The following is a 16,323-nucleotide window of genomic DNA, read 5'->3' on the forward strand; positions in this document are numbered from 1 at the left end:
CCCTAACTATTCTATGATTCTATGAAGAAAGAGACTTTATAAGATCACCATGCAGACCTCAGTTTGTGCAGTTCTGCCAGCTCACAAGATTACTTGCCCTATCTTGTCACTGACACCTTTACCAGCGGTTATTGCCTTCTCAGATCTGAAACCAAGTTGCTCTTTTGAAATCTTATTACATCACTCCATTAAAAATAAATTAAGTTGGTAAAGAGCTACTATTTAATCTGTTTAACTACTCCTATTTGTCTTGGTAATATCTTAGAGAATGGCATACAAACATCAGCAGATCTGCAAAAGTGGAATACTAACAGTGATGAAACAGCAGCAGTAACTTCCACTGTTCTAACTTCCAAGCTAGAAAACTAGCAGCTGAAAGGAGAGATGTCAATAGACTCAGATACTAGTCATCTGACAAACTTACAGATCTATTATTCTTAGTTCATACAGAACAGCACCTTAACTGAGGCACCACTGACAATGGTTAGATTTATCCAGTACTTCATAAATGCATTATAAATATGGAAGTCTCATCCTGAGTGTACAACTAGATCTTTGCAGAATTTAGCATATTTCTGGGCCCCTCACTACAAGAGATATATTGAGTTGCTGGAGCAGGTCCAGAGAAGGACAACAAAGACGGTGAAGGGTCTGGAGAATAAGTTTCACGAGGAACAGCTGAGGGAACTGGGGTTGATTAGTCCGGAGAAGGCTCAGGGGGGACCTTATTGCTCTCTACAACTACCTGAACAGAGGTTGTACAAGGTGGGTGTAGGTCTCTTCTCCCAAGTAACAAGTGATAGGACAAGAGGTAGCAGCCTCAAGCTGCACCAGGGGAGGTTTAGGTTGGATATAAAAAAAATATTTCTTCATGGAAAGGGTTGTCAAACATTCGAACCAGCTGCCCGGAAAAGTGGTGGAGTCACCATCCTGGAAGTGTACAAAAATCATGCAGATGAGGCCACTAGTGACACGGCAGTTGTGGGGTAAGGGTTGCACTTGATGATCTTAACAGTCTTTTCCAACCTAGTAGTTGATTCTATATTTACTGATGTATGTGGTTGGTTAGTTCATGTCTACAGAAATAATGCCTTTTTTTGCAACAAATCCCTTTGTTCGGTATTTAATTGTTCTGCTGGCTTCTCTGTGGACATGTTATTCCAAATAAGACCTTGATATTGTTTGGGTTTTTTGGTGGTTTTTTTGGGGGGTGGGCAGTGTTGGTTTTGGTTTTAGGTTTTTTTTTAGTGGTTTGACTGTTTTTCCATCAATGTACTTTGTTAAAATGAAGGAAAGTCTTTACCTGCCTCTATATGCTAGGCCAGGTTTCCCATGGTATCACAGGAGAGGACAGCCTCCCCAGTATTCATTGATTATACATACAAAAGCATTGTTTACAGATGTGAAAAATATCTTTTTAAAACAATAAACTGAAAAACAGTTGCAACATCTCATAATGTTTAAAATGAACAGCTGCGCTATACCTGATTGAGAATCTTCATAGCTTGTGTCAGTGGTTGCACAAAAGGTACTTGAGGAAATACTATGGGCAAGTGATGGTGAAGTAAGAAATGGATGCAGAACAACTTCTCCACTACTGTGGTCTTTGCTGTCTATAAAACAAGATTACAAACTGCATTTGAGCAAACATATTTTATTGTCTGTGCTTTAACAGTTTATAAACGGATATCTGTGTCTGTATTTTTCTACTTCATGCTTCAGTTTAACAACTAACAGTTCTCATTTGACTCATGATGAAAATCTTATATTGGTCATTAGACCTGAGACAAAAACAAACAAACAAAACCAAAACAAAACAAAAAACAAAATAGTTTTTCCTATTAACTCTATATTTTACAGCCTGGGTCTCTACACTTGCTGAAAAACACCTATCAGAACAGTGCTAATTCAAGAATTCTAAGTCATGAACAGAATATTCTTAAGGATTTTTTGATCACAGCTCTGAATGAGTCTCAGCATACCATTATCAAGCTCTTTCAGACTCAACAACAAATATTTTACAAACTTAAACGTATGCTTCATCAATCCATCAGTTCTGTCAGAACATATGTTCAGACATTCTCATGTCGGCCTATGATAGGATTAGAGGACCCTCTGCTAGCTATCTCTGATGTCAGTCTCCAGAACAAGAGTAGAAGAGGAACCCAGTGTAATTTCTAGAGAAGTTAATGCACCAGTAAGAGAAGGAAGAAGTCTGCACAACTATCTTTAATTTCTGATTACTGGCACCATTATTAGTGTGGTTTGGAGCAAATAACACAAGAACAATATGCCAGATATGTGGAAGCAAAGCCTCCCTGAAGACCTTTAAAAGCCACTGAGTTGTACAGATATGGTTTGGTCACATTATATAATCTATACAAAACCCAAAAAATAGACTCAAGGAATTCAGTGGCAGTGACTTGCTTAAAAACTCTATTGTTTGGGCTGTTTTATCTACTCATACTTTAAGATCTTCACAAAACATTCCGTAGGATTTAGGTTTGCCCAATATTTTTCAATAAACATTACCTAATTATTTGTATATATGTTTTCCTCATTTTCAACAAGAAACAGAAGCTATTAAACCGCTTTAAAAATTTAATTGCATTATCCCCTTGTAATTAATGATGAAAAATACTATGTTAATGATAACATCCCTATTATCACACTAAAAACATTGCTAATAGTACTGGACATGATGTAAGTTTAAGTAGAGTGTTAACTGCTTACCGCTTCTCAAGATAATTTGCTCATCAGGGCGGTTAATTGCGAAATATGGATATAAAGTAAGAAGGCAATTCTCTGCTGTTGCAGCAACTTGAATTTTGAACCTGTTCAAAACAAAATACAAAAAGTGATAGTTTCCATTCATCCTGCTTTCTGCTTTTATTCAGCAAAAATCTCAGCAACAGGGCATCAGCAGGACAGATGGCTATGAAAGATTAATCTATATGTATAAAATGTACATTTGTACATGCTTAAACCAGGTGTCAGAGCATAATTTTTTTTTTTCTACCTTCATCAAGCCATTTGAAGACAAACAGGATCAATAACTATAACACGGAAGTTTGCCAACTTCCAACTCATGACATTACTGTGATAAACAACAATTCTACTACTCTGCAGGCATACACTAGGTTAACTTCAGACTACATAATTGGGGAAGGGGTGGAAGAAAGCTGTATGAATGTTAATGGAAGACATAGCTCTCAAGTTATATGACAGTAACCGAATGTCTGTATTATTGGACTCAGTCAACTTTCTGATTTCTTAGTTTGTGGTAAGCATCTCAGCAATCTCCATCCTAAATGCTGATTTGAGATGTGGGCCAAATCTGTCAAATCTTCATTCATGCTCTGATTTGCACAATAACAAAGCAGAAAAGTCTGCTTGAGAACTGCAGTACATCTTAACTAGTTACCCAAATGCAATGGGTGATACTACTCTAGGCAAATAATCTAGAATATAAAGAACAGCCATTGCTACAGAACATCTGTGTACAAATAAATGTCTCAGACCTCAAAATGCTGCTGCAAGACAAGCTCCTCCCTGTTCCATGCAGCTAACAATCCAACAAGGGCAGATCTCCTTGGCTGCTGTGGTATTACAGTAAGAGAAATTAATATGCCCAGCCAATAGCAAATGCATATATTCTTAATCGAAACATTTAGAAGCTTCAGAGTGTTTATAAGATGATAAAAGATTGGATAGTGAAGCACCTGTGCTGGCAGAGCATGAGCTGTGAAGCAACATTAGGAAACTGCAAGTGATAGTCATGAGTAAGTGCTACAGACAACAAAGAACCTCATTTACCAGTCTGACCTTTCATCTAGGGAGGTTTGCTGCTTGCCTGGGGCTTTGATGCAGGATGCTGTTGAGAGACTGATGCCGTTTTCCTGACCCTTGGCCCTGCCGCTTTTCCACATAAGCACCAGTGAAGTTGGTGGGGAACAGCTGACTTGGAACATATCAGACATGACTGCATGGCTTTGGGGGCAAAATAAGGGAATAGGGCATAGGTGGTCTTCAGTCATGCTGTTGAGGAAAAAGAGCTTGAGGATGAGCAGATAGATCCTGTAAGTCAACAACTGATTCTGCAGCTGATATTGACAGCAAGGATTTAGCTCCTGTGACCATGGCTTACCATGGCTGCAGTGACTATGATTCAGGATTCTGAAAGGAAGAAATAAGGCAAAAAGCCATTATCGCAACCCTGGAATTAAGAAGAGCCAACTTTGGCCAGCAAAGAGCCACAAAGATGAAGGGACAGAAGAACCTGCCGTAAGGGGAGACAGAATTGTGAGTGTTCAGCCTGGAGAAGGCTCAGGTGGATCTTATCTACATGTATGAATATCTGATGTGAGGGAATAAACAATATGGAGCCAAACTCAGCTATTCTCAGTGAGAGCACAAAAGGCAATGGGTACAAATTGAAAATACAGGAAATTCTATCTGGTCATTATAAAAAAAAAAAAAAAAAGAAAATGAAAATACTATGAGAATGGCTGAACGCTATAGAAGAGTCTGCCTAGAGAGGGTTGTGAAATCTCCATCTTTGGAGATACCAAAAAAAAACAGTTGGACAACAGTGTTGATTATGATTTGAGGAGGATATTTAAGAGGGGACAAGAGGATATCTGGAGGCTCTTTTTAACCTCAGCTATTGTATGATAATAAATTTGACCTGTTTATTGGCAACCTGCTGACTCATCACCATTAAGTATTTTAATATGGTATTGTCCTTAAAGTGGAATTTGAAAGGAAACTTCAAGAAGAAGGAGTCAGTAGCTGAAAAAACTCACGAGCTTGAAAAGATGACACTCCATTTATAAGGAATCATAGCACAAAAAAACAAAGGTGCTAGGAGCTAAATAGTTATCATACACATTTCAGGCACTGAGATATATGGCACCAGAGAGAAAAGCATGCATGTTTCCATACAAATATGGCAAATAGATTACAAAGACATGTATTCTGCATGTGCTTAGGATCATCTTGTGGCACTGACCTTTATTTATAACCATACATATATTTATATATAACCATTCATGAAATGAGGTTACAAATCTAGAGTTTTGTGCAATGTATTCATTCCGTATTTGCAGCAGAGCTTAACTAAATAATATCAAAGTCTGTGCTACTCTATTAGAATGAAAGGTACCTATATTGCTAGCAAATGTGAAGTTACTAAATATGTTAAATTATTCAGTGTATTCAGTTTTATAATGCTTAATAAAGCAAGTAAAATATTTGTGATCTACATGGACCATTATTGCCACTGCTATTCCAGTGTTTATTCTCTAATGCATATTTCCAAAGAACACAAAACTGGAAAATGGCCATTAAATATACTATTTACCAACATTTGAAACCTGCTGATCATCAAAAACTAGGCTCCAACTATGATGAAAAAAAATTACCATCCAACATTCTATATAAAAGCAATTTGTTTACTTTTAAATTAACAAACTAACTCGGATTATTTTGGTTTTGTTGTTTTGGGGGTTTTTGCGGGTTGGTTTTTTGGGGGGTTTTCTTTTTTTTTTTTTTTTGCTTTAATGTTTGTGGAAAGACAGAAGAACCTGAATCAAAACATATTTATCCTTTTTATTTTTCTCTATAGCATTTCAGACGTTTTCTAAATAGCAAGTGATGCGTCTTCCATCAGTGTACCCCAAATGCTCTAGAAATACAGGCACAGTTAAATAACGTTTCTTCAACAGTATTAACAGAGGCAGTATATCATTAACAGTTTCTAAAGAGAAAGAATCCAAAACCATTAGGCTATAACTGACAAATTTCTTTAACAGCATTGCTTGGGTAAATTACAAAAATATTTAAGGGAAGCTTGCACTGCTAGTTTAGGAAACAAAACATACTGCTTGCGGAATTGATTAGTGCTAAAGGGAAATGATGCGAGTGTGAGGCATTTTACAGGTCTTTAAGAAGAAGGAATAACCTAGTCACAAGGAAAAAGAAGGTGTAATTTAAAAATAAATAACTAACTAAAGACCTGCTCTCCACACAGGTTCACAAGCACTGAGGAGCCCTTATCCTTTGTGGCAGAAACTCAGGCTTCCACAGAAATCAAAATAATATAATAATGAGCAGTGACAGGCACACTGTTTCATATGATATATGAGACATAGATGGGAAAATAGCCATCTTTTTTCTAGTAGCAGCAATGATGTCAGTTTTTTTTATTCAGGAATAACAGACACTTCAGTTGGCAGGGACCATAAAAACAGTAGAAAGGCACAAGCACAGAAAAGAACACGAATGATTAATGAGTTTGAACCATCCTGATGTTCAAAAGCACTCCCGGTCTGAAGTAAAATGCCAATACATTATTAGGTCAGATGAATGCAGCAAACAAGCATGCAAATATCAAGAACTCAAATGTTTTCTATCTCCCCGCTCTCTCCAAATTTAAATGATATTAAATGAAATTGACAGCTCTTATTCTCTAAGATATGCCAGCATGTCCTGGGTTCAGCTACAGCAGTCATTTTTTCTCATTCTTAGTAGCTGGTGCAGTGCTGTGTTTTTGACTTTCAGTCTGGGAACAATGCTGATAACACCGATGTTTTTAGTTGTTGCTAAGTAATGTTTACTCTGACCAAGGACTTTCTCAGTCTCATGCTTTGCCAGGGAGGAGGGGAAGCCAGGAGGAAGCAGAGACAAGACACCTGACCCAAACTGGCCAAAGGGGTATTCCATACCACAGCACGTCATGCCCAGTATATAAACTGGGGGGAGTTACCCGGAAGGCCCAGATCGCTGCTCGGGTCGGGCTGGGTATCGGTCGGCGGGTGGTGAGCGGTTGTGTCCTTTTCCCTTGTTATTCCTCTTATCATTATTATTGGTAGCAGTAGTGGTTTGTATTATACCTTAGTTACTGGAGAGCTGTTATCTCAACTCGTGGGAGTTACATTCCTCCAATTCTCCTCCCCATCCCTCCGGGAGCGGGGGGAGGAAGGAAAAGGGGGGGAGTGAGCGAGCGGCTGCGTGGTTCCAAGTTGCCGGCTGGGCTTAAACCACGACACAGCAGAATACATGCATTTGACATTTAAAAGCAGTGCTATTAAAAAGCTGCATGGTTTAGGCACATTTCCCAACAGCAAATGGGGAAAAAGTCTTTTCCTCTATGAGACACAGAGATCTCACTTCATAACTGGGTACCTTCTAGTGATTGTGTCTCAGAGGCATTATGTCCTCTCCTCCTGACGTTCCAGCCATGAAACAACACAAATAACACCAGAAATTTCACGAGTTTCTTCAGGATCCCAGTGGGAGAGGGAAAGAAAATGGAGAACTGTAGAACACAGGAGGCAAGGACCACAGCACACTTCTGTCACCGACCACAGCAATTCAGCTACCCACCACATGTGGGGGGTTTTGATACTTTGGTGCCCAAAGCACCATTTCCTCTGGTTGTATAACAAAACATGTACCTGTTGTTTACTACTTATTTTTTAGAAAGATTAAATTAAATGTAATTTCAATCAGGATGGCAGAAACCTTTCTTTCCTGCTAAATTTATTTATCTAATCAGCAAATTAAAATATATAGTAACAATTAAAGAACAAATATATAGACGTGCCACTTTTGCAGAGGCTTTTTTTGTTTATTTTTTCAGGTTTAAGGACATAAGTGTCATAGCTGAATATTTCTTCCCATTTATTAAGTACTTGCTCAATACATTCTTGGATTTTATGTTATCTTTTACTTCTCTATTACTATAGCCCCATACAGGGATATGTCATTTATTCTGTTTTGGAGTCAAAGAAGCAAAAAGGAAGAATAGAGATTAAAAATAACATTAAAAATTAACTGCAAATTCTCATTAAATCACTAAAAGCAGTCACTAAACAAATATTAATGCACTTTCTTAGGAACTATTTAATGGAATTTGTGTACACAGTCAATTACCGGCACAAATGACAACCATGTATCTCTTCAGTTTTCTTTTACAGCTACAAATAGCATGGTTTTGCTATAAAACATGATTGCCTATCTTCTTTCAACTGTTTTCTATAAAGTAGTCAAATTCAACAATAACTATCCTCTACCAGTGTTCACTTTGATTTAAAGAAAAAAAAGACATTATTATCTAGATGGACTTAATATGCACTATGTTAATCAATCCTACTGAAGTTTTAAACACAAAAAGCAAAACATTGCATGGCCTAAGTAAAAAAAGACCAGAACATATCATTTGTCTCATCAGTACTCATGCTTTTAAATATGCCTACAATTAGTTTTGCTTAGAAGTTAAGGTTCCTCTTCTAAGTAGTTAAATACAGGACATGATATTTTACCTACATATGAAAATAACTTTTTAACTTGCTTATCTTAATTCCATTCCAGAACAAAGAATATGAGTTGAAATTCAAAATTTTAGTTCAAATCATTTAAAAATACATATTATTATTTTGAAAATGGAAATATAAAGAGAGAATAGCTGACAAATTAATGCATCCTCAGCAACTGATACTATGAGATTTCACAGCCTATTAAACAAACCAGGAACCTATCCAAGATCAGTTAGCTTTTATAGGTCTTTTAAGAGGTCACAGTTTCATTATTTTATAATGAAAGAACTAGAAGGCCCCAAAATCTTGCCTTCCTAAAAGATTTCTCTTCCTAAAAGACTCAAATTAACAAAGCAGTTTGAATTCATTAGTTACACAGTTTGAAACAAACTGCTCAAATGCTCAGATAATTAGTTGAATCAGGTTTGAAGTTTGAATGCATTGCAGAGGTCTCCCATGGGGGAAGGGGCTGGGAAGAATGAGGATATGCAGAGAAGAAGAAATTGCAGCTACAGATTACTACAGAATGGAATATCAAAGCACATAATAATATTAACAGTAGTAATGAAACCCAAGTCTGGATAAATTACCAAATACTTTCTTTGGAACAGCAACAAAATGATCAGGATTTGAAAAATTGGGCACTTAGATTTTCCCAGTTGAAGAAAAGGATTCTTTCTGGTTATGACTTCAAAAAAAATTATTCCAAAAGACTATATAAACAGTATCACTACATTGACTAATAGCATATACGGAAACCCTTTGTTTTGGATGGTGTGCTGTTGCACCCAGTTATGTGCAGGTTATAAATCATCTGCTTCTACAGCCCACACACATATGCAACTCCCTGACAAGAAATCACATATACGTTGTCAAACCAATGTTGCTAGTTCTATCCTGCAACAAATACCTACCTACTATGTTTCAAAATACAGCAGCAATTTTAAAGTGATGTGACATTTCAGACCATGAATTTTTTCACCTTTGTGAACACAGATGTCACAATCTTGAGGTTTAAGATTACTTTGATGACTTTTCAAAAAAACATTGAGTTTGCCTTTAAATTGAAGATGGTATCCTTTATTTCCTTTTAATGGCAAATATAGGAAAAAAAGTTTATTACACAGCAGAAAGGATTATTTCTCTATAACAAGGTTTGAGAAGCTGCTAGTGCATCATATCAAAACAGTTATTAAAACTAAATATCGTGCCTGCTCAGAAGCTGTATTTAAGACCCCGTCATAAGTTTAAGTTATCCTTTTCTCATAATTACTGCAAGACTTAGCACAAATTTATGAATCACATCCCACACAATGATGTAAATCTTGGAATTAAATAAAATGAATATGAAACAGATTCCTGGCTGACAATCTATACACTAAAATATTAAATACTAATCCAAGGCAAGCAGCAATAACTGAAAAGGTCCACAACCCTTGCATCAAAATAATATAAAACTTAGTTTAACACTCAGGAAGAAGCCCATTCTAAGACGTAGGATGAAGATATTTAACCCTCAAAATAGCTGCTTCACACACCAAAATAGTAACTGCAGGTGTTACTTTTAATCACAACGATACTTATCATTCCTCATCATGTATACCCCCATTGATCCCCCCAAGGGAAGAGATGAACAAAGGGATAAATGCTGAAAATGGTTATTTTTGCACAGAACATTCAATAACAGATTTGATCTCCATTTACTAGAGGCAGAACGACCTTCTGCATTGCTTTTCAAAATTAAGTTACTTAAAAACCAGGCTACTACAATAAAATCAAAATAAGATGCAAGAATTTCATGTTTGCATATGTCTTCATCACTAAACAGTGTTTTAAAGAGATGAATTTTGGTATGAGCACTGAGTATAAATTGCTGTCAAACTCTAGGTGTTCTGTCCTTAAGGAAATTAGGTCTAACACGAATCAGACCATGTAAATTCCTAAGTATTTTTCAGATGCTTATATTCCCACATAATTTCAGTACTTTTGAAAACTTCAAATGCTTTCTGACTTAGTGTGCAGGATTACATCTGAGGAAATATGTAAAATATATAAATAAATAACTAGCAATATAAAGCACATCTGTCCCTTATCCCTTCTCTTTCATAGTGCCCACTTCTGATACTGATGTCCCAAAGTTGCTCTAAGGAAGTGCAGAAAACACTGAAGAGCCCACCACAGAGGGTGGGAGAAGACAGCAACAGTTTTTCACACTTTGCTATCCAGTTCTGTGTCTCATATATCAGAATTATATAGGACAAGACAGTATATTGTATACTTCTCATACAGGAAAGTGTGGTCTGAAGCTGAAGGTGTACTTTTATGCATTACACATTAAAAAAAGATGAGCAATATCCATCCATGCAGTTTTGGTTACCTGGCTGTTGAAATGATTCCTTTTTATCTTATACCCCAAAGAATGCCTTCACTGAGATCAGGAGTTGGCCTCCTTTTTATTCATGAACCAACTGAAAAAATCTGGTCAAAGGTAATGCCCTGCCCCTTGCAAATTTAAAAAAAAAAAAAAAAAAATGGGGAAAAAAGGCAGAAGCGTTACAACAGTAATCACTTAGTAGTTCCCAATTCCTGTCTTGGAATACACACTAAGTGTAACACTATTACAGATGCTGCAGGAAGAACTAGAGAACAGGAAATGCTTCATCTGAAGTTACAAACTCATAACACGCTGTCCTGCTCTAGAAAGCTGAAAAATAGAGAACATAAATCCACAGAAAGAAAAGTGTTCAGATATAACAATAAAAGATGAGTTAAAAATGACATTTAAAAAAATAAACAAAAACATCAAAAAAATGGGACATACATACACACACACTCCCCCCCCCAAAAAAGGTAGCAGTAGAGTGCAGGGGAAAAAAGATAACATTGAGAGCAAAAGACTGAAGAATGGCATATACTGAGAGAAGGAAGGAGGGATGTCCCTTTAAAATAAGACTGCGACATGTTCTTTGCTGTTTCCTAGCAAGATGAAATTCTGACTTCAAGTGTAACTCTCCCTTGAGAAGTCTTCTTCCTTTTACTCTGAAGCTCAGAGGCTCACAAATGAATAAACCACGTGTATAAATAATAGATCGCATGAATAAATCACAAACATCCTCAATAAATAAATAAATAAATACACAAATAGATAGATAGATAGATAGATGTCTGCTTTGGGGCAGTTCCACACTGTACAGGTAAGTCTTTAAAATAAAGTACTTGCTAAGTTACTAAGAGATGTCTCCTCTTGAATTCTTTGGTACCAGAGGAACAACTAAAGCTTTGGAGAGGACTTATAATGGAGTAATCCTTTGCAAGATCACTCCCCTGCAACTTTGTAAAGATTTGTAAACAGGTGATGAAAACCACCAGCTCTTCCAGATGCCAGGGAACTCTATACCAGTCACAAACATTCCATTGTTTTAAAAGATGAAACATGAGAGAAAGGCTCAATGAAATAAAATTTCACAGTTTGGCTCAATCCAAAATCAGACAACCTCGAAATCCAGCATGGAATGGACTGGAAGAATTCAATAGGGTATTTTTCAAAAAGCAAAATATTTTGTAATAGAAAACACTGGGATTTGCTCAATGAGGACTATGTCTCTCCAAAGCAATCTGAGAAGACTGAAGTACACATCAGAATTAGCAGTAGATATAAATGATACACAAGAACTTAAGATTGCCACTTAAATGAATCTTACCTTAGAGACCAAAGCTGAACGTTGTGGTTTTGAATTGTAACTCAGCCAAAAAAAAAAAACAACCAAACCCACAGTTCTGTGTTTTGTTTGGTTTTTTCAGAATGATTCTTGCATGCTTTTACCCAACCATTATGAGTCCTGTGTTTTATACCTAACTTTGTCAGTTTAGACCATGCCCAAAATTAATTTCAATTGAATACATTACCTGTTTTCTTCTTCATCAATGAAGCAGATATTCCCTGAAAATGACACTGGCCTAGATGATATGAAGCTGATATGACAAATTAGTTTCCTATTTGCGCCATCTGAAGAAAGAACAGTATCTTGTCCTGAGAACTGTACAGAAAAAGGGCAAATCCTTTCACCATCTTCGAGTTCAACCTCTGGAAGTTCAACTTGAATTCGTGATTGCCTGTGTTAAAAGTAAACAGTAATTGTGTTTGTGCTCACAGTTTGACAGTAATAAAATTAAATTCACAGATTCACACATATGAAACTTTTTCACAGTTGCATACAGAATAATAACTTGAGTTTTGAACTATCAATCAAGTTAAACTAAAAGATTAATATTCTTTTAGCATTTAGTTTGTTTTCCACACGTCTGAATGTTTCATACCGACCCACAATAGTCCAACATCTAAAAGAACAGCAATTTCTACTAAGAGCATAAATATTACTTCCTTACTTTAGATATCCTAAAATTAAAACTTTCATTGATATTTATTAAGCTGCATTATTGCACAACAGTTAAGGCAAGTTTTGAAATAGAAATATTAAGGGGAAATTCATGAAGATACTTAAGATGCTTTCCCCCAGTTACGTAATTTGAAGTTCCAGTTCTGAAATGAGAAGAGCAGTCAGTCCAGACCCATATGAAGTCCTTTCAGTTCCAACTACTGATTTACTGACAATAGAGAAATCACTTGATAAATTATTACAAATCAAACAAAATAAAACAATAATAATTTGAAAGCAAATTTAATTTTGTTAATGTACAGCAACTTAAAGACATTTGTTGCAAGTCTTCAGGTATTGAAATGATAGCTACAAAAGCATAACAAACTAATGTTACCGCTCTTTACTAATTGCAAATAGAAAAGTTGTATCTTATTCAATGCACATGCACACAAGAGTGCTTCAAATGATTGAAATACTAAGGATTCTATCATATTGGAACAGGTGTGGTGCTGAGTTATGCTATATAATATGAAGATTACAAAAAGGCTCTTTTCAATTCAAGTAAGAGGGTAAAGAGGGTGATCCACAGAAAAATTTAAAATACATGGATTACTTATTAAGTGACAGGACCAAAACGTTTGTGCTTTGGTAGTAAAATCTTGCTTAAGAAGAGAAAAGCAAAACAATACAAAAAAGGAATTAAAAAAACAAAAAAAATAACAAAAATAACCCACAACCCCACCAATTGTCCAAACAACATCTAGATTTCAAAGCAGTGCTTTATAACGTGTGGAGTAGAGAAACTAAAACTACAGAAAGATTTTATCTGGTCACAATGTGAAAATATAATGAGACTATGACCTTAGTATTGGCTAAAGTTAACAAAAAATCCTGGTAGGACTCTGTTTTCCAGTTTTGTGCTATTCAAAGTAATTTTAAAAGCATCTGACCAGAGTAAATCTCTCAGAAGATGGTCACTTCATGAAGCAAGAATATTTTGAGGACAGAACATGGGCTTGTTGAATGTACAGCAATATTAGTTACATGAATTTTCTCTTAAATATGCAGACTCCTCTGCTAAGCAGAAAATCAACCCTAACCTTCACAAACAAATTAATTAACTTTTAGAAGAGAACAAACCCCAAGAATTATTCAAGATTTCTGTAATAAATTTATTTTGAGTTTTTTACCTTAGATAATCTTGTGGAATGATACTGATGGCTGTTTCGGTTTTTACATCCAGAGGGACTGGCATCAGCATTAAAAAGGGGGGATCAAAGAATATATTTGGTGACTTCACAGTGCCAGACAGTGTTATTTTGTAATGTGATGGATTATCATCTAGACACACCGACATTTCGGATACATATGTCCCAGGACAAGCTGTCAAAAAATAAAATAAATATATATATAGAACCATAAACATATGCAATTAAAAGAGTTTGGTGAGGCTTGGGAGGAGACAGAGGTTGGTTGGTTGGTTGGTTTAAAAGTCATTGGTATTGCTTTCTTCCTTGAAATGTAACTTAACATACAGTGAATACTGTATTCTGATCCAGTTGTATCAGAAGAATTATTTATTAAGAAAGCTTATAACACTTGCCTGTAGCACACCAGAAATCCATACTTTGTTTAAATTTGTCAGAAATTTTTCAAAGTCTGAGTTCTTCATTTATTGTATTAATATTCTTTTTATATAACATCAATGTAATGAATTTTAAGAATTGTAGTCATGTAAGTTACACTAATGAATACAGAGAATGATAATTTTATAAAGGAATAAATATAAGAAGCATCTGACTTCCAAGGCAAGAAAAATTTGGTGCCTTTTAGGATGGCAATCACTACATTTTAACAGATGACCCTAAAACCTGTACTGTTGCCAAGTCAGCCTCACACAAGCCAGCAGGACAGGTTCTACCCTCCACTGAGTGCATCTCCCATGTCCTTGTGTTCTGCCCCTTGTGCCATTTTGATAACTGATGTAAGGCATTTTTCTCTAGGATGGAAAAGCACATTTTCTCTCACTGATACAGGGAGCAAGGTGATTTCTTCCGCCATTGTTACACTACCAAAACGGTGTTTCAAATCATTCAGCATCATTTGCTAACTTTTCATTAATTCCAACCTGCTGAAAAGCAAAATACACAATTTTAAGGTCAAATTAATGAACACTTCTTGTATTTATAAATAAGTCTGCATGATATGTTGTAGGACAACCAAAAAATTTAATATTTTCATTTTTGAGAAAAACACCTTTCTGTTTGGTTCCTCTCTGTCATCAGATTAGTAAGTATGAAGACAGCCTCGCTGAATATTTAAGGAGGAAAGACATAACAAAACAACTTTGTATTTTATATGTCCATATGAGCACATACATGTGTCACTGCAAACAAAGTAGACTACATTATGAGCTCTTCTGAGATTGCTCAGATAATTATTTTCACAGCCTGAGAAAGAGCTGCCATTATTTACATATACAAAGAAGAAAATCTAGTGTCTTCAAAATCTTTGTCTTGGTCCCTCCTCATAAGAGCTAATTTCTTCATGGAGATGATAAAAAAGGAGCTTCACAGACGTCTGTTAGCTCATCAGAACATGGCTTTCATTTCAGACCAGAAAACAGAAAACTGGCAAAATGAAAAACAGATTAAATGGGAACTTGCAGTGTTTGCAACATCTGGTTAATTTCCTGTTACATGGAAATCAAATTTAAGAGACAATACTGCTGAGAAAGCTAAGAAGCTTCTGCTTCTAGGCTGTCCTAGTTGCAGCTGAAACCAGGATATCAGCTTTGATACAGCAAGAACACACCTTTTTCTGGCATTCAGCCCTTTAATGACAAAAAGGTGAGAGAGCATCAGAAAAAGTCATGGAGTGGTATGAAGACTGACATGCTTCTAAGAAAAGATTTACTTCCATGTACAAGCTAGACGAGTCTACTGTCCTACAATTGTGCTCTGGCTAAACATACTTATGGTGTCCTATCTTCATACATATATATGGCATATGGTAAAGAAAAGTGAAAGGCCATAACCAATAAGTGCCATAGGGATGGAACACCATGAAGGAAGAAAACCAGGGGAGCATATGTCAATACCAAAGAATATGAAATTTTCACTAACTCACATTTTAAAATATTCTTATTAAGCATAGTTCCAAATTTAAACCTTCAAAATTTAGGGAAGAATACCATTGAGCTTTCCTCATATAAACTTTTAATACATACTGTATATAACAGTTCTAAAAATTCTATTAACTCTATGATCACATCCATTTGCAATAAAATCTGTGACTCGCTCAGAAGGCAGAATAGACAGTGCTTCTGTGTGCACACATTTACTAACATCAAAATTCTGCATATGTAAGCCAATAACGTATTGCTTGTGTCAGAAACACCAGGATGTTGTCCTTTTTTTGAACAAACACATAGACAAAAAAAGTGAATGATTTCATTAACTTTTTTCATTAGTTTGTAATGCCCAGAACCAATGTTTTCAAGATATTTCATGTTAAATATATTACTTTGAAATTAATGATAAGTATGTCCTGAACTAACAGCTGAAGTTATGAGTTTATTCTATTAATCACACCTTTCATGACTACTGTCAAAGCTTGGGCTGCTG

At 35.9% G+C, this 16,323-nt stretch overlaps 1 protein-coding gene across 1 annotated transcript in view; it reads right to left on the reverse strand.

Moving 5' to 3' along the window:
• Positions 1 to 2,733: 2,733 nt before the first annotated feature.
• LOC104410922 (chromosome unknown open reading frame, human CXorf22) overlaps positions 2,734 to 16,323 on the reverse strand; it is a gene marked incomplete at its 3' end in the record, with an annotated part of 59,443 nt that continues 45,853 nt past the window's right edge. The window contains exons 23-25 of the mRNA XM_010021222.1: positions 13,888 to 14,080; positions 12,225 to 12,431; positions 2,734 to 2,834 (exon numbers count right to left, since the gene is read on the reverse strand). Of these exons, the coding sequence (XP_010019524.1) occupies positions 2,734 to 2,834; positions 12,225 to 12,431; positions 13,888 to 14,080 (501 nt within the window). The remainder of the gene's footprint in view (positions 2,835 to 12,224; positions 12,432 to 13,887; positions 14,081 to 16,323) is intronic.

Source organism: Nestor notabilis, unplaced genomic scaffold (assembly GCF_000696875.1).
Source record: "Nestor notabilis isolate BGI_N333 unplaced genomic scaffold, ASM69687v1 scaffold24588, whole genome shotgun sequence".
Lineage (NCBI taxonomy): Eukaryota > Metazoa > Chordata > Aves > Psittaciformes > Psittacidae > Nestor > Nestor notabilis.